Source organism: Felis catus, chromosome E2 (assembly GCF_018350175.1).
Source record: "Felis catus isolate Fca126 chromosome E2, F.catus_Fca126_mat1.0, whole genome shotgun sequence".
Classification (NCBI taxonomy): domain Eukaryota; kingdom Metazoa; phylum Chordata; class Mammalia; order Carnivora; family Felidae; genus Felis; species Felis catus.
In genome coordinates this window covers 15,325,851-15,344,421 of record NC_058382.1, presented here as the reverse complement: position 1 = coordinate 15,344,421, position 18,571 = coordinate 15,325,851, and the positions used below count along the sequence as shown (strand labels likewise).

The 18,571-nt window shown below is 50.2% G+C and overlaps 1 protein-coding gene across 2 annotated transcripts in view; it reads left to right on the top strand.

Moving 5' to 3' along the window:
- The window catches only part of RYR1 (ryanodine receptor 1), a 118,058-nt gene that overhangs the window by 72,991 nt on the left and 26,496 nt on the right, over nucleotides 1-18,571 (top strand). For both annotated transcript variants that reach the window (XM_045047083.1, XM_023245508.2), the window contains 13 exons: nucleotides 1,458-1,509; nucleotides 1,644-1,712; nucleotides 3,361-3,460; nucleotides 3,739-3,818; nucleotides 3,912-3,988; nucleotides 4,809-4,882; nucleotides 5,540-5,557; nucleotides 6,672-6,752; nucleotides 11,510-11,598; nucleotides 11,694-11,822; nucleotides 11,920-12,024; nucleotides 14,184-14,265; nucleotides 17,468-17,655. In XM_045047083.1, the coding sequence (XP_044903018.1) occupies nucleotides 1,458-1,509; nucleotides 1,644-1,712; nucleotides 3,361-3,460; nucleotides 3,739-3,818; nucleotides 3,912-3,988; nucleotides 4,809-4,882; nucleotides 5,540-5,557; nucleotides 6,672-6,752; nucleotides 11,510-11,598; nucleotides 11,694-11,822; nucleotides 11,920-12,024; nucleotides 14,184-14,265; nucleotides 17,468-17,655 (1,144 nt within the window). The remainder of the gene's footprint in view (nucleotides 1-1,457; nucleotides 1,510-1,643; nucleotides 1,713-3,360; nucleotides 3,461-3,738; nucleotides 3,819-3,911; nucleotides 3,989-4,808; nucleotides 4,883-5,539; nucleotides 5,558-6,671; nucleotides 6,753-11,509; nucleotides 11,599-11,693; nucleotides 11,823-11,919; nucleotides 12,025-14,183; nucleotides 14,266-17,467; nucleotides 17,656-18,571) is intronic.

Genomic DNA, 18,571 nt, shown 5'->3' with positions numbered 1-18,571 from the left:
GCAGACCCTCTGTGTCCTGGGGGAGCCCCACAGCCCATCCTTCAATGTCACTTTACGAGGACAGGCAGGGCCGCCGTGGACCATTTTGCAGGCTGACCACTTCACGAGGGCATCGCTTCTGAAGAGTTCACATCCTAGGCAATATCGGTGTAGGCTTGTCTGGATGAAAGTGTCTTGCTCAGACAAAATCAGTAAGTTACGAGAAAGAAATCAGCACGTCATAACAAATTTCCCATAGATGGAAGAAAGGAGAAGAGGGCTTTTTCTAATGCACACAAAAGCTTTGTACAGGCTAATGACAGTCTTGGGACTAAAACAAGGGTGCTGCTGGGAACAGTAGTGACAGGCAACATTTATCAAGTGCTTATCATGTGTCCGGCCCCGTGCTGGGCCCCTGACGTATCTACTCTCTCACTTAATCTTCGCACTACGAGACGGATACCACCGTCAGCTCCTTTTTGTGGATAAGGAAATAGAGGCATAGGGATTTATGTTTCACACATCCACGAAGTCAGGAGGGAGAAAGTCCAGGGCTGGGCAGCGGCACGATGGCCGATGGGGACCCGGGCTCCGTTCGGGCTTTCCGCCCTGCCATTCTGACCTTTTGTCTTGTGGTCAGAAGACGGATCGCTGAACTTCCAGACGCGACCACGTGCCAGGCAGAAAGAAAGAGAAGGCCTTTTTTTTCCCTCTGAGCAAAATCAAGACCTTTTTTATCCAAGAAAAGGCGTTCTCCTTGGGGGGGCTTCTGTACATCTCTCATCTGCCAGAATTCTGACATCAGGCCACCACCAGCCACACGGGACACTGGGACACTGAGCGTCCTGTTTTCCATCCTTGGCAAAGCCATGACTCTGGAGTTACATTATCCAGGTTGTGTGGCTTGGCCAAGAAGGATCTTTGTGCCTCTGTAAAATGAGGCTGGTAGTAGCTACCTAATAGGATTATTGTGGGGATTACTTTGTTAATACATATATAAAGCACTTAGAACAGGGACTAACTTAGAGTAAATATTCAGTGGGTGTTGGCCGTTACTACTACTACTATTATTATTATTATTATTATTTTTGCTGAGGAGACCCAAGAAGGTCATAGTGGTCAAATGAGCCAACAGGTGGCAAAATGGCCCTAGAAGCTCCAGGTGTCCATCACATCATTTTGACAACCCCAGTGGAAAGGGAGCACATCTACCAATAGTTCCAGCAAGACTCCCAGAACGAGTTCCAGTGGACCAGCATGAATCCCATAACCATCTCGTACCTATTTATTACGGTGGCCGAGCAGATGGAAAATGCCAACTGGCTCATCCTCAGTCACATGCCCACTCTGGCCGTGGACAGTCTCTCCCACCCAAACCACACAGCCTGAGCGTGGCTCTCCAAAGGAAAACCGGAAGCTGTTACGAGATGGGGGCCCTCTCCACCAGGTCCTGACTCTCTCCTCCCTTACTTCCTCAGCAAACTGGACGAGGATTACCTGTATATGGCGTATGCCGACATCATGGCAAAGGTGAGGCCCTGCCCCCATCCCCCAGGCCAGGCTCCCTTCTCCCCAGCTGCAGTGCCTGTCCACTGACAGGGCTGGGGGTGAACTGGGGTGTCTGCCCTGTTCACCGCCATCCCTAACTGATGCCCCATCCCCAGAGCTGCCACTTGGAGGAGGGAGGGGAGAACGGCGAAGCCGAAGAAGAGGAAGTTGAGGTGTCCTTTGAGGTAGGTGGGATCAGGAGGTCCCTGAGAAAAGGGATAAGGGACCCTGACTTCGGTCATTCCTCATTCATTCAGCCTGTGTTCACAGAGTAGTGCTCTGGGCCCAGCCCTGTGCTAGGTGATGTTGGGGACACGGCAATGACTCACTTTACTGGGAAGACAGATACATCAACCAGACAGCAACAATATTCATGGTGGTGATGAGGGAAGCTCCAGGCAGAGGGGTCAGGGTCGGGGAATCCAAAGAAGCTCAGGGAGACATGGGGTGGGGGGGAGTTTAGGGGACTGTGGAAGCCCAAGCAAGGTGCCTGACCCACCCTGTGGGGGAAGGGTGTCAGGGAGGGCTTCTCGGAGGAGAGGATGTCTGAGCAGGAGGATAAAAGGAGTGTGCCAGATGAAGAAAAGGAGAAAGGTGTTTCAGATCGGGGGAACAGCATGTGCAAAGGCCAGGCAGTGAGAAAGAGCTGGTAACCACGCAGCTGACCCATCCATTCATCATTAAGGCAGTCAGTAAGCATTGCCCCGAGTTTCTTAACCGTTTTTCTGCCAGGGTCCCTTTTGGCATCTGGTGAAGCCTCTCTTAGAAGTATGTTTTTAAATGTATAAAATGAATTCACAGCAGAGGAAACAAGCATATTGAAAGAACCACCAAATATTGTTTAAAAAATTGTAAGACAGTCATATCTGCCTTTAGGGTTAGGGTTAGGCATCCTTCAAATGACACGATTTCACAGTGGGGCCAGTAGCTACAGTAACTGATGAGTAATGAACATAAGCAGTGTTTTTTTTTTTTTTAATTTTTTTTTTCAACGTTTATCTATTTTTGGGACAGAGAGAGACAGAGCATGAACGGGGGAGGGGCAGAGAGAGAGAGGGAGACACAGAATCGGAAACAGGCTCCAGGCTCCGAGCCATCAGCCCAGAGCCCGACGCGGGGCTCGAACTCACAGACCGCGAGATCGTGACCTGGCTGAAGTCGGACGCTTAACCGACTGCGCCACCCAGGCGCCCCATAAGCAGTGTTTTAAGATGGCTGCAAAAATAGCGCGGCATGGAAACATCTGTGGTTCTTCTTGGTGACACAACCATGGGTTCTAATATTGCTATGATTTATAATGGAAGGAAATGCTCCGTTTCAGTCAGAGGGCGGTAAACACAAAAATATAATTTTTCCCCTGTTCAGGGCCCCCTTGGGGGGTCCACGTGTGGGTCCAGGTTAAGATTGCTCCGTGTCTGGCCGCGTACCGAGCACAAGAGACAAATCGTGGACTTCAGTCCCAGGGGATAGAGGGAGTTCACAATTAAAGAAATGAGGTGTGGGGACGCCTGGGTGGCTCAGTCGGTTAAGTGTCTGACTTCGGCTCAGGTCATGATCTTGCGGTTCTGTGAGTTCGAGCCCCCACCTCGGCTCTCTGCTGGCAGCTTGGAGCCTGCTCCAGATCCTCTGTCTCCCTCTCTCTGCCCTTCCCCAGCTTGCGCATGTGCTCTCTCTCACATTTTAATAAACGTTTTAAAAATTAAAAAAAAAAAAAAAAAGAAATTAGGTGTGGTTGGAGCAGGGAGGGTCAGGGTGAGGGATGAGGCTGTGAGGGGAGAAGGCTGGCTGGCGAGCCTGGACTCACTAGGCGCCGCGGGCCTGGCTCTGCCGCAGGAGAAAGAGATGGAGAAGCAGAGGCTCCTGTACCAGCAGGCGCGGCTGCACAACCGGGGAGCCGCGGAGATGGTGCTCCAGATGATCAGCGCCTGCAAAGGTGCCCTCGTGCAGGCCCTCCTCCCGAGCACACGCATCCTGTCCCCACTCCCCGGGGACCCCGCGGCACCCTCCCCCACCCCGCATGCCTGTGCTTTGCACGCCAGCGCTCACACATTCCACTTGCCTCGCGATGTCTCACCCGTCCCTCGCCCTGGCATGCTGCTCCACCCCCCCCACCTCTCCCACGTACCCTGGGATGGCTGTTTTCTGGTGGGTGGAGAACAGTGCTCTCAAACTGAGCGGACCCTCTTATGCGACCCTCCGTCCCTCCCGCAGGAGAGACGGGCGCCATGGTGTCCTCCACCCTGAAGCTGGGCATCTCCATCCTAAATGGAGGCAATGCTGATGTGCAACAGGTAACAGGAGAAGGGACTTGGGAAGAGGGCTAAGAGGGGTGGGAGGTTCCTGTGTGACTCCCAGCTCCTCCTCCCCGCCCACCCCTTCTGTAGAAAATGCTGGATTACCTGAAGGACAAGAAGGAAGTTGGCTTCTTCCAGAGTATCCAGGCGCTGATGCAAACATGCAGGTAGGGTCTAGGGGACATGCCCTTTGCGGTTGCTGTGCCCCCACTCGGTACCACCGCCAGGAACAGAGGCCCACTCAAACTAGCTCAAATACCAGGGGGCTGATTATCATAACAATAGCGAGAGGCTTTAAGAATGAACAGTTGGAGGGGCTCCTGGGTGGCTCAGTCGGTTAAGCATCCAACTTCAGCGTGGGTCATGATCTTGGTTTCATGACTCTTGGTTTCAGCTCAAGTCATGATCTCACGGTTGCTAGGTTCGAGGCCCGCATCGGGTTGACAGTGCAGAGCCTGCTGGGGATTCTTTCTCTCCCTCTCTCTCTCTCTGCCTCTCCCCTCCTCATGCTGTGTCTCTCTTTCAAAATAAATAAGTAAACTTCAAAAAAAAAAAAAAAATGAACGAACAGCTGAAGCCGAAAGCTTGTGGAGAATTCGAGGGGCACTGAAGCAGCAGGGAACTGGGGCTCTCTCTGATGACCCCTATTAACTTGACTACTACCTCTGCCTCTGTTCTCTTCTGGCAACTGACCCCTCCCCTCCCCCACCAGCTTTGCTAATTGAGGGTTTCTGTTTCCTCCCGATTTCAACTTGTGCGAATTTCATCCCGGCCCCACCTTACTTGTGAGCTGCGGCCACATGGCTTCTTCCAGTTCTGTTTCTGCTTCATCTCGATGATTTCAGCTCATTCCTGGCTTCCTGTGGCCCTCCACTCGCGAACGGCAGGGTGGGGTGGGGGTGGGGGCGTTGCAGGGCTCTGAAAGAGGGCGGAGGCCTCAGCCCATCTTCCCCATCTTTCCTTCCACCTCCCCCGCCCCTCGCACAGCGTCCTGGATCTCAACGCCTTCGAGAGACAGAACAAGGCAGAGGGGCTGGGCATGGTGAACGAGGATGGAACCGGTGAGGCCCTCTCTCGGGCTTCCCTCTCCTGGGACATCCTCTTCCTCCGGGATCGCCCCCTCGCCCACATTGCCCAAAGCTCCCTTCCTCCAAGACTCCTCCGCTCCACAACCATCCCCAAGCTCCACCCCCCACCCCCACCCCCACCTCCTGTGCAGTGGTCCCCAGTCCTGCCCCCACATTCCTCCCGGGTCTCCCTCCTCGGGGTCCCCACCCTTGGCTGTCCTTCTGTCCTGTGTTCTCTCACCCATCGCCACACCGACCCCCGCCCTCCACGTGCCCCAAGTCTCCCACCCTGGTTGCTGTTCTCATTAATGTCCCTAATCCGGGTTAATCGAGTCTCCTCTTTGCCGTGTTGTGACGTGTCTAACTTTTCTGCCCTGATCCTCGCCTCCCGCCCCTCCACCTCTACTTGTACACCTGTTTTTCTCTTCCCTCTTCTTTCTCTCCCTCCGCTTTTACCCTCATTGCCTACTCTTCCTTGGTTCCATCTGTCTCCTTATCGGTCTGATTCTCTGCGGTTGTTCCTCTCTTCGTGTCGATGTCTTCTTCATCTCTGACTGTGTCACTGTTTTTCTGTGTTGTCTCTGTCTCCTTCCTGTCTCTTTTTTTTCCCTTTTTTCCTGCTTCCTCCTCCCATCCTGTTGGCTGCCCCAGTCATCAACCGCCAGAACGGTAATTCTCCCAGCCCATTCCCCTGGCTATGCTGCTGCACCCCTCCCTTCTAACCCCCAACCGCCCCCCTCCACCTGGGGGCTGAGGATCTGGGACATCTAAGGAGGGAGGAACCCTTCAGCGACGCATCCCGCCGGCAGAAAGTCTTGAGATCAGGGGTCCAGAGACCAAGATTCGGGTCCCAGATTAGCCACTAACAATACCCGAGACTAAGAACAAGTCTCTTCCCTTCTATAAGCCTCGGTTTCCCCATGTGTAAAATAGAAGCTAGAGAAGATGGCAAAGATCCCTTTCCAGTTGGATGTTCTCAGACTTCCAGACCCAGATTCGCAGTCCCGGGGTGGGGTAATCCCCACTCCCACCTACCCCGCTCTCTGCGCCCGCGACCCCAGATTGGTCAAGTCTGCGGTTCCCATACGCCAACCGGATTGGTTGCCCCCAGCATCCACTCTGATTGGTGTGCGTGCCTCCTCTGCGCCTGCTCTGGTTGGCCCATTCCTGTCTAGCCTCCCTTTCTCTCTTCCCTCCTCTAGAGCCCATGGTGACTGGCTTCTTTCAGATGCCCATTCTGATTGGCCCATGTTTACACGCCTCCCCCTCCCTCCCCCGCATCTCCTGGATTGGCTGATTTCAAGGCATCTGAGCCAATTGGCTGGCTTTGGATCCCACTCCCTGCCCAATCCCCTCCTGCTCAGAGCCTTTGCGTGAAATTGACTCCAATCCCCTTAATCCATTAACTCCGCCCTCCGTGGCCCTGGATGGGGGCTGAGGGAGATACCAGCTGCCTGAACTTCTGCTGGGTAGGCAGACATTCCCAGACGGCACACAAGTGGTGACGTCAGAAGAACACAGATATTTAGGAAGACACTTGAGGCCCCAGCTTCATGACTCAGGACCCTTCAGGTCTTCATTTGCTGATGCCTCTGAAATCGGGACCCCCTGGTGTCATGGATGCCCGTGGCCCTCACAGTGTCTTTGAAGTGGCGGCTGCTCCTCCCTGCGCACCCGTGCTTTGTGCATGCGTGTGCAGTGTGCAAGGGCCGTGTGCATGTGTGCGCTCTCCCCTGACACATCTGACACTTTCTGGGCCCTGCCCCCCCCCTCTTCCACCCAGGAGAGAAGGTCATGGCAGACGATGAGTTCACCCAAGATCTGTTCCGTTTTCTGCAATTGCTCTGCGAGGGGCACAATAATGGTGAGGAGAAGGGGCGGGTGGGAGAGTGGATAAAGAGGAGGCCAGGGTTTGGGGTCAGTCTAGAAGGGTTGCCGGAGTTAAACTCCAGGCCCCTCCCTCCTTATCAGAGGTGGCCTCACCACTCGCCCTCGCCCTGATTGTCCTCCATCCTTTATTTTCATCCATTATCAAGCCCTGCCCACCCACCTTCCTAAATCGCTCTTGAATTTCTGGAATCTAGCCCCTTTGCTACACTTTCACCTCTTCTAGCCAGTCCAAATTCCCCAAAAGAAATCTGCCCCCAAACCTGCCCGCCCCCAGATCAGTTTGCCCAAATGAGCAATTAGCCACATGGCATTTTTCCACAGGCATTTTGCAGCAGCTGCCAGAGTTAAGTAGATGCAGTAGATTTCCATACTTTGGTTTTGTAGGGGTGGGGGGGAATCACATGGCATTTAAAAATGAGTTTATTAGAATCACTTCTTAATTTCACTTCTAAAATACTCTGCCAGGTGGAAGGCCTTACAGATCCTTTCCTAACTTAGAGTTTCCCCAACTTTTTTTCTGGTTCAGGCGGTTTAACCAGATCAAGGCTGACACAGCAAGCTAGTGAAACATACATAGCTCACAGCCTTAAAGGGACCATCAAACTTCTGTACAGCAAACTTTCTACCCAATGCCATTTCCTATAACAAATATGCAAGTCTCAGGGTTGTGGTTGTGATACTTAGCAGGTAATTGTGAAACCACAGACTGCGCAGAAGCTAAGCTTCATGACAAGAATGGAAGTAATCATAAATCTAACTTCCATAGAACCTGCATCCCATTTGCTAATGTTCGTGAAGGTAACTCATATCTAAATTTCTTTAATCCACACTCTTCTCTGTTCAAACAAAGGATAAAGCAGGATCCATTGCTCTGCATTCTCAAAAGCTCTTATGTCCACAGCCAGTTTTTCTTCAAGGTTCATGAAATACCTTTGTGCCACGTGACTAGGACTTTCTTTAATCGTAACTAAGGTGGAATCAGTCTTTGGGGTTTTAATTTTTTTTTCAACGTTTTTTTATTTATTTTTGGGACAGAGAGAGACAGAGCATGAACGGGGGAGGGGCACAGAGAGAGGGAGACAGAATCGGAAACAGGCTCCAGGCTCTGAGCCATCAGCCCAGAGCCCGACGTGGGGCTCGAACTCCCGGACTGCGAGATCGTGACCTGGCTGAAGTCGGACGCTTAACCGACTGCGCCACCCAGGGGCCCCAGTCTTTGGGGTTTTAAATGAATTTTATTCCCTGGATCTATGAATATTTGGAAACGAGAAGGTGCTAAAGGGGAGAATTCCTCTCTCCTACCAAATTTACAAGCCAGTCCTCTGCATAAATTCGTGGATCCATTAACCAGCCCAATCAAATAAACATTTGAAATATCTTTCAAATCTCAGGTGCCTCGCATGTCTTGAGTGTTTGGTGCCACTCGAAGTAGACAACAGGTTTTTCTCTTGTACATGTCTGAGACTATGTTCTTGGTTGACAGCTTTTTACGGGAGAGGGGAGCTGTATATGTAAACATTTAGGCATATAGCCCAGTTGAAATTAACACAAAGGAGTTAGAAAACATATACATTTGCTTCTAAAATATTGAATATTTGAGCATAATCTTCATCTACAGTGTGAAACCAGGCAAAATGGTTTATGAAATAGAAGTGATTATGATCCAGCAATTATGAAATAGGTGTCAGATGGACAGTAAAACTTTGGGGGGGGGGAAACCTTTCAAGGGCTGGTAAAGCCATCCTGTGCAACATGACATTGCCATGAACGTGCAAAGGACTTAGCTGAAGTTTGTTTTCATTGCCTTCACAATTTGATGAATTGATCATTTGCAAATGGGTCTACAGAGGTGGTTCTCCAACTTAAGAGGGCCTCAGAATCACCTCGAGGCCTTGTTAAAATACAGATTTGAGGGCTCCGCCCCAGATTCTCTGATTTAGTAGTTCTGGGATGGAGTCCAATAATTCTTGTCTCTGACAAGTTCCCAGGAGATGCTGAGGCTCCCGGTCTGGGACCCACGCTTTGAGAATCACTGCTCCAAAGTGCAGCCGTTAACCTCAGCACTCTTTGAGGCTCTTTAAGAACAGCTAATGTTTATCGAGCACTCGTACCAGATGGCTATCCTAATTTTTTTTTTTTTAATTTGGAAGAAGCATTTATTTATTTATTTTGAAAGAGAGAGAGGGGCGCCTGTGTGGCTCATTCGGTAAAGCGTCCAACTTCAGCACAGGTCATCGTCTCGCGGTTTGTGAGTTCCAGCCCCATGTCGGGCTCTGTGCTGACAACTCAGAGCCTGGAACCTGCTTCCGATTCTGTGTCCCTCTCTCGCTCTGCCCCAACCCCGCTCCTGCTCTTTCTCTCTTTCTTTTTCAAGAATAAATAAAACATTAAAAATTTTTAAAAGAGAGAGAGAGAGAGCGCAGTGTAAGTGGGGGATACAGAGAGAGAGAGAGAGAGAGAGAGAGAGAGAGAGAGAGAGAGAGAATCCCAAGCAGGCTCCACGCTGTCAGCACAAAACCTGATGCGGAACTCCATCTCACAAACGGTGAGATCATGACCTGAGCCAAAATCAAGAGTCAGACGCTTAATTGACCGAGCTACCAGGGCACCACTGTCCCAAGTTTTTTATGTACGCCAAAGCATTAAAAATTCACAAGAGCTCCATAAAGTAGGGTGTGCTGTAACCACCATGTTACATATGGGGGAACTGAGGCACACTCTGTGCCACACATAGGGATTCAATAACTTGCCTGAGGTCACACAGCTGGGAATTCATACAGCCCACTCCTACTTACCTTTCCTGCCTCGGTTGAGGTCCCTTCCCCCAGGGAGCCTTCCTTGATTACGTCGTCGTCAGCTGAGTTAGGCATCTCCTCTGGGCGACTGCAGCCGCCTAGGTTTCTCACCTCACAACCCTGATCATTCTGCTCGGTATTCCCCACCACCACCACCCCTACGACCCATGAACCCATGTTTATAATTATTATTATTACTAACTTCTCAACCACACACCAAAATAGAGAGAATGGTCTAATAAATGGTACCCATCACTCAGCTGTAGCAGTTATCAGCTTTTTGCCATCGAAGAATGCTTTTCAAATAGTGGGAACCAATGCACCAGAGGGTCGTGAATCCGTGTATTTCAGAGGCTCTCATCTGAATTCCACGCTGATATGCCTGGGGAGCATATTTTTAAAATACACTAAAGCCCAGTGTTCATTCACCCTCAGAGATTGTAATTTAATTGGTCTAGGGTTGGGGCTTGAGCAGGGGGACTTTGAAAAGCCTCCAGGTGATTCTAACATGCAGCCAAGGTTGAGAGATTGAGGACTACGAATGTAGTGAGTTAAGATAATTTTTTTAAATATAATTTATTGGCAAGTTGGCTAACATACAGTGTATACAGTGTGCTCTTGGTTTGGGGGGGGGGTAGATTCCCGTGATTCATCGCTTACATACAACACCCTGTGCTCATCCCAGGAAGTGCCCTCCTCAATGCCCATCACCCATTTCCCTTCTCCCTCACCCTCCACCATCAACCTTCAGTTTGTTCTCTGTATTTAAGAGCCTCTTATGGTTTGCCTCCCTCTCTGTTTGAAACTATTTTTTCTCCTTCTCGAGATCAGAATTCTTTTGTAGGTAACTAGACTAGCACAGGACAGAAAATACCAGAATACATAGCACATGTGTGAGTATGTGAAACTTCTGTTTCGGGTATATGTGGATATAATTTCAGTTTAAACACATGTACTGGGTTTTAATGTAAAATGGTTCCCCTACTGTAAGTTGCAGTCAGAAAAGATTGAAAAATTACTACACAAGAATATAAACTTCACAAGGGCAGGGACTTTTTCTTTTACTGCTGTATTCCCAGGGCCCAGAACAGTGCCTGGCACATCATAAATGCTCGATAAACTTGTAGTACCGAAGAATAAGTGGCCAATCTCCATCTCACATTAGCAGATAGTATGTGGTCAATAAATAGATATTGAGGGGAGCCTGGGTGGCTCAGTCGGTTGAGCATCCGACTTCGGCTCAGGTCATGATCTCGTGGTCCGAGAGTTCGAGCCCCACTTCGGGCTCTGTGCTGACAGCTCAGAGCCTGGAGCCTGCTTCGGATTCTGTGTCTCCCTCTCTCTGCCCCTCCCCTCCTCATGCTCTGTCTCTCTCTCTCTCTGTGTCAAAAATAAATAAACGTTAAAAATAAATAAATAGATAGATATTGAACAAATATACAAAAGAAATGGCAGATATTTATCTCTTCTGGCTTTGGCTAGGTGCTCAGTAAATATTTGTTGGATAAATGAATGAATAAATAACCAATCTTCCATCTCCCCCATCACATAGTAGGTGTTCGATAAACATTTTTGGAAACAAACGGAAGACTGAATCTCCATTTTCCCCTGCTATACTGTGGGTGCACAAGAAAGGTGTTTGCCGGGGGGGGGGGGGGGGAGATGATGAATGAATAAATGACTGACCCTCCACCATATCTGGCATGTAGTTGGCCCTCAATAGTTATTTACATAAATGAATGAATGATCTTCATCTTCCTCTGACACACAGTAGGTACTTGATAAAGATTTATTAAATTAACGAGAACAATTATATGCCTCTGGCATACAAGAGGCACTCAATAAACCTATTGCATAAATGAATAAACGACCCACTGTCCCCCTCCCCTAGCACACGGCAGACTCTCAATGAACGAATGGCTTTTCATCTCCCCAGATTTCCAAAATTACCTACGGACACAGACAGGGAACACGACCACCATTAACATCATCATCTGCACGGTGGACTACCTCCTGCGGCTGCAGGTGAGGCTGTGAGGCCGTCCAGGTGTGACCTGGGTGGGGGGTTGTGGGGCCCCGGCGGGCCCCAGCACCCCTTCACACCCCGTCGGTCCCCCCAGGAGTCCATCAGCGACTTCTACTGGTACTACTCCGGCAAGGATGTCATTGAGGAGCAGGGCAAGAGGAACTTTTCCAAGGCCATGTCGGTCGCTAAACAGGTGTTCAACAGCCTCACCGAGTACATCCAGGTAGGACCCGCCCTCTGGGGCGGAGCGAGGCACGCCCACCCCCTATCCCCGCACCCTGCGCCCTGCTTGGGCGCTCACTGCAGCCCTCTGCCCCCAGGGCCCCTGCACCGGGAACCAGCAGAGCCTGGCGCACAGCCGCCTCTGGGACGCCGTGGTGGGATTCCTGCACGTGTTTGCCCACATGATGATGAAGCTCGCTCAGGTTCGAGACCCTCTGTTGTTCTTCCTGCAGCTGTTCTCGGGCATCCCCGAAGCGGCTCACTTCCAAGGCAGTTTCTCACCCAAGTCCCCCTGGCACGTTCCAGAAGAGTTCCCTAGGGGTGGCCAAATCCATCTTCCTTCTGGATTGGCTCTCTGCATGACCCCGCCTCCTCCTCTGCCACCACCAATCGGCTGGTTTCCCATGCACACTTCCATTGGTTTGACGTTTGGGCCCCGCCCCCTTGGGCCCGGAGTTCCTCTATGATTGGTTGGTGTTCTTTTCTCGGGGCGAGGTCCTCTCAGACTCTGTCCTCCCTGGGGACAGAAAGGGGGTGTCTTTCTAGAACAGGGACTGGGGCTGAAGGAGTGTTTTGCTTCTTTATTCTGCCTGCGGCAGATGACGCCCATCTCGGGCACCCATGATGTAAGGTCCCTGTCGAGTCCTTGTCCCATTTCTAGAATCCTGTGTACCCTTCCCCTATCACCCCTGCCCCTTTGCAGTCTGGTCAGTGCCTCATGCTCTGCTTCTGTCTGGTAAACATATTCGAGGCTGTACCGTCCTCATCCTGAACGGCGTAAATGTAACAGTGTTCCAGCAGATGGCAGTACTCTGTACGCCGTATTATAATTTCCCCGCAGGAAGCGTCTTGAGGAAGGGGAGCCTTTTTCTAGTTACTCAAAGGTGCCACAGGGGCTGGCAGAAATCCTGTCTGCTGTCACCTGACTTTTTGAAAGGAGCTGAACTTGGAATGCAATTCCTTAGTTTCAGTGCGGTCGAAGTTGTGTTATTGGTGTCATCTTCAAAGTCTAGCGAGTACTGGTATTTTGGTCTAAAATTCCAAATCCTGCAGTGCAGTGCTAATGCATTAGCCAAGGACTAGGGCTAGGTTGCATGGGCTGGGAATCCAATGCAAAGTGATGGCCTAAGCGGGGTGGGGGTGTGGGAGGGATTTATCAGTTCACACCAGAGATCCAGGGCCTAGAGTGATGTCAGCTGAACTATCTGCCTTCTCTGGCTTCATTCTCAAGCAGGCACTTCCCCGGACTGAAAAAAAATGGTGCCCCAGGCTTCTATGCACCCCCCTCCCCCCAACAGCTCCAGAGGGAAGATAATCCCTCTTTTGTCGGAGCTCCCACTTGGGATTCTCTGTTTGGACCATTGGGTCACATGCTCATCCCAGAACCAATCACCGTGGCCAGGGGAGGGCTCTGATTGGCCAGATCTGGTCACATACCCACCTGTGAAACCAGCAAAGCGGGGTTAGCCCCACTTGCTCTGAGACTGGGAATGTTACCTGAAGCAGGGCGCTGCCTCGTGCATCACCGGCAGGCGCACACCACGGGCACCCACAGAATTGGATTTTGAGATTCCGGAACGTTGGGAGTTCAGAGTCAGAATGCCGAGCTTTGGAACTGTGTTAGAATTAGAGCATTCGGGTAGAGGAGCCTTACGTGCCTTTTATCCAGCATCCGTCCCCCTTCTCCATTGTATTAGGTAGAACCAGACGAAATGACCACTCGGTGGGTCAAAAATGCTCACATATTAGCAGTTTTATGTAGCCCAACAGAATACCTGTGGGGACTATGAGGCAGAACTCTGACCATGTAGGAAGTTTCTGTAGGCACGACATGAGGCACTGGGACTGGGGAGGCAATGTGCCCCCACGTTCTTCCCAAATTGTTCACCGAAAGGCATGTGGCTGAGTCCTCCAGCCTTTTTCCCGAACCCAGAGTCTCGCTTTTTCCATCACATAGTCATTCAACCAACATGGATCAAGCAGCCACCATAAGCCAGGCACAGTGCTGAGCTCTCACCCCTTCCCAGCTGTGTCTCCCCACCCAGTACGTGCCCCTCTCTGTCTCTCTCAGCTCCAAGCTTCTCTCCCAGCCCTCCTTGTCCGCCAGCTCTTGCCCCCACGTAACACCCGTTGGGCCTGCTTACCCCCCAAAGTGCCAACCCCACCCCCACAATCTTGTCTCTCTGCCCCTTCCCCTGCTTCCGAGGAACATGTGTGGAGTCGGGTCCCCTCGGAGGTAAGAGGGGGAGAAAAAGGGGTCTTAGGCCCCGTGGGGTGGGTCAGGAGGGGCGGAAGCAGCTGGAGGTGGGGAGGCGTCTCTGCAGAGACCAGTTATCCCATGGTTGGGGTGTGGGGTCTCTAGGACTCGAGCCAGATCGAGCTGCTGAAGGAGCTGCTGGACCTACAGAAGGACATGGTGGTGATGTTGCTGTCGCTACTAGAAGGTAAGTGCCCAGCGGGTGTGGGTAAGGGGAGGGTACAAAGGTACAGACAAGCAGGGAATGGCCCTCGGAGACCCAGGAGACCCTAACCTTCAACTTCATCCCACATCGTGTCAGGGTCAATGGGTTGACGAAGGAGTCACAGTACCAAACTCAGGAAACCCTTACTGAGCACTTATTATATGCCAACTGTACACACGTTAGTTTTGTGAATTCCCGGGGAAATCTTAATAAGGTGGGTGGCCTGGACACTCTTTAAAATGTATGTACCTGGGGCGCCTGGGTGGCTCAGTCGGTTGAGCGTCCGGCTTCGGCTTAGGTCATGATCTCACGGTCTGTGAGTTTGAGCCCCGTGTCGGGCTCTGTGCTGACAGCTCGGAGCCTGGAGCCTGCTTCCGATTCTGTGTCTCCCTCTCTCTCTCTGCACCTTCCCTGTTCATGCTCTCTCTCAAAAATAAATAAACATTAAAAAAAATGTATGTACCTAATAGTTATCTATGTTCATTTGTTAAATGTGTCACTTAGCTTTTGCTGCCTCAGGAATGTCCTCAAAACTTAGTGACTTAAAACAACCATTATTTACTGCTAATGAATAAGACATTTTAACTAGTAGACAAAGACTTTTCTACAGAGATTCAGTGTCCTCATTCCTTTCCATGGTTGCATAATACTCCATTGTGTGAGTGAACGGTGATTCATTTAGCCACACCCCAGTCAACGGACATTCAAATTAAAAAAATGTTTTGCTATTACAAAAAATGTTGCAATGGATAATCCTCCTACAATCTTTCAATGTTTTTGATGTGTAGTCATTAGCTTTTAAAAATTAGAAGGTTCCTGGGGTGCCTGGGTGGCTCAGTCGGTTAAGCATCCGACTTCGGCTCAGGTCATGATCTCATGGCTTGTGGGTTCGAGCCCCGCATTGAGCCCTGTGCTGACAACTCAGAGCCTGGAACCTGCTTCCGATTCTGTTTCCAGCTCTCTCTGCTCCCCTCCCCTGCTCGCTCTCTTTCTCTCTCTCTCTCTCTTTCTCTCTCTCTGTCAAATATAAATAAGCATTTTTTTTTTAAATTTTAATGTTTATTTATTTTTGAGACAGAGAGAGACAGAGCATGAGCGGGGGAGGGGTAGAGAGAGAGAGGGAGACACAGAATCCGAAGCAGGCTCCAGGCTCCGAGCTGTCAGCACAGAGCCCGACGCGGGGCTCGAACTCACAAACCTGAGCTCATGACCTGAGCTGAAGTCAAACGTAAATAAGCATTTTTTTATTTTATTTTTTATTTTTTAAAATTTACATCCAAATTAGTTAGCATATAGTGCAGCAATGATTTCAGGAGTAGATTCCTTAATGCCCCTTACCCATTTAGCCCGTCCCCACTCCCACAGCCCCTCCAGTAACCCTCTGTTTGTTCTCCATATTTATGAGTCTCTTCTGTTTTGTCTCCCTCCCTGTTTTAATATTATTTTTGTTTCCCTTCCCTTATGTTCATCTGTTTTGGCTCTTAAAGTCCTCATATGAGTGAAGTCATATGATTTTTGTCTTTCTCTGACTAATTTCACTTAGCATTATACCCTCCAATTCCATCCATGTAGTTGCGAATGGCAAGATTTCATTCTTTTTGATTGCTGAGTATTATTCCATTTTATATACATACCACATCTTTATCCACTCATCCATCAATGGACATTTGGGCTCTTTCCGTACTTTGGCTACTGTCGATAGTGCTGCTATAAACATGGGGGTGCATGTGTCCCTTCGAAACAGCACACCCGTATCCCGTGGATAAATGCCTAGTAGTGCCATTGCTGGGTCGTAGGGTAGTTCTATTTTTAGTTTTTTGAGGAACCTCCATACTGTTTTCCAGAGTGGCTGCACCAGCTTGCAATCCCAAATAAGCATTTTTTAAAAATCAGAAGGTTCCTTAAAAAAAAAAAAAACAAAAAAAGCAGGGAAGGAGTGCCTGGCTGGCTCAGTGGAAAGAGCATGCGACTCTTGATCTTGGAGTCATGAGTTCAAGCCCCATGTTGGGTGTAGAGATTAAATCAATAAACAAATAAACGTTTAAAAATAAATAAAAATCAGAAGGTTCCCTTTAAACACCAGATTCCCAGCTTTTCATGAAAATCGGAAAGATTTGGTGACCCTTCCCCCCCCCCCACCCTGTCCACATTCTCGCATGGCAAAAAATCGGCTGTACCGGCTTAAATAAGTAAAGTATATCAATGTCAAATCTGATTTTGATGACCGCGCTATGATTATATTAGAGAATGTTCTTGTCTTTTAAGGCATATACACTGAGATGTTCAGGATAAAAACGCCATGTCTGCAGCTTACTCTGGAATGGCCGCAAGGGAAAAATAGAGAGGGAGTAGGGGAAGGGGAAGAGAAGGGAGACAGCGAGACAGGAATTAGGAAGCAAATGTGGCAAAATGTAAACAGTCAGTGAATCTGGAATAGGAGGGTCCCCTTGCGCTGTTGCAACTTTCATGTAATTGGAAGCCATGTTAAAATTGAAAGGTACAGGGGCGCCTGGCTGGCTCCATCCATGGAGCATGCAACTCTGACCTCTGGGTTGTGAGTTCGAGCCCCAGGCCGGGTGTAGAGATTACTTAAAAATAAAAATTTTCAAATCTAAATAAATAAATAAAATGGAAAAGTACAAAAAGAAGCTGAAGCCAGTTTGCTTTAGACAGGGGTGGGATCCGTTTACCAGAGTCTCCACTTCTCCCTGCCCTCTTAACTTTGGCCTACCTTGCTCATCTACGGACCTGCTTGACCTCAGAGGACAAATGGAAGGCTTAGGCGTGTGAGCTCTGGGTTCCAGTCCTCCTCACCCCCTCGTTGGCGATGTAACCCTGGGCGTGTGACTTTCTCTGGGTCTATTTCCCCATCTGGAAACACGGATAGTAACACACTTCCCCTGCACTTGGCGTGGCATCTGGGACCTGCTGTTAGCTTATGCCACGGTTAGTTTTATTGAGGACTCGCCCACCTATCAGGGAGGGGACCAGCCAGGTTCACACATGATGCTGATGCAGATCGGGAATTGAGCTGTGCCCTCTGAGGCCAGGCTTGGGAGCTGGCCAGGGAAGCTTCCAGCAGCACAGGGGATCCTGGTGGCTCCTGAGCTGGAGAAGGAGCGCAGCCCAGGGGGGCTCCAGAGAGGAGGTCCCACCAGCCACACTGACCAGGGCCTGCCCACAGGGAACGTGGTGAATGGCATGATTGCCCGGCAGATGGTGGACATGCTTGTGGAATCCTCATCCAACGTGGAGATGATCCTCAAGTTCTTCGACATGTTCCTGAAACTCAAGGACATCGTGGGCTCTGAGGCCTTCCAGGACTACGTCACCGATCCCCGTGGCCTCATCTCCAAGAAGGACTTCCAGAAGGTGGGTGCTGGAAGGCAGGTGGGTGGGGGCACCAAGTGGCAGGCATGCCCCGCCTGGCTGCCTGCCTCGGGCAAGAGACTTCTCTGTGAGCCTCAGTTTCTTTAGCTGTCAAGCGGGGATAACACCGTCTTTCGGGTTGTTTTGAAGATGAAATGCATTAACACAAATGAGAACCTTTATTTCTGTTATCGTTAACAGTCATCATACCATAATCATCATAGGTAACAGTTATTCAGTTGAGAAACGCTTGCTGCATTTCTCCTGCATGCCGGGCCCTCTTCCGGGGCCGAGACAGACACAGCCCTGCCTTCACGGGCTTGTAGTCTAACGGGGGAGGCAGTCACCAATGACCATTACGGGTCAGGTAATGAGGCTCTTAGGGAAGTGCAGGAACCAGCTTCATCCAGGAGCCCACCCACCTGCCCTGTCAGTCCTCCCAACCCAGCGCTGCCTTCTCTCCCTACGGAACCCCAGGTAAGTTACTCGTCTGCTCTGAGCCTCAGTTTCCTCCTCTGTGAAATGGGACTAGGATAACAACACATCTCACAGGACTGCCGTGAGGCGGACGGTGTGTGGACAGTGCCTGGAACACGGGAGCCCTGAAGACGTGTTACCTACCTGCCCGGTCTCTTCCCTCACCATCGTGTTAAGTTTTTTTCTTCTGGAATAACGTCTGGCCTATAGAAAAGCTGCAGGAACACTACATAGAATTTCTGATTACCTTTTCTTCCAGATTACCCAAACGCTCACTTGTTACCACATTTGCTCTCTCTTGATTCCCCTTTTCTTCTAAATACTTGAGTGTGCATCTCCTGAGAGCAAGTGCATTCTCTTACATAACCACAGAACAATTAGGCAAACCAAGAAATTAGCATCGAGGGGCACCTGGGTGACTCATTTGGTTAAGTATCCGACT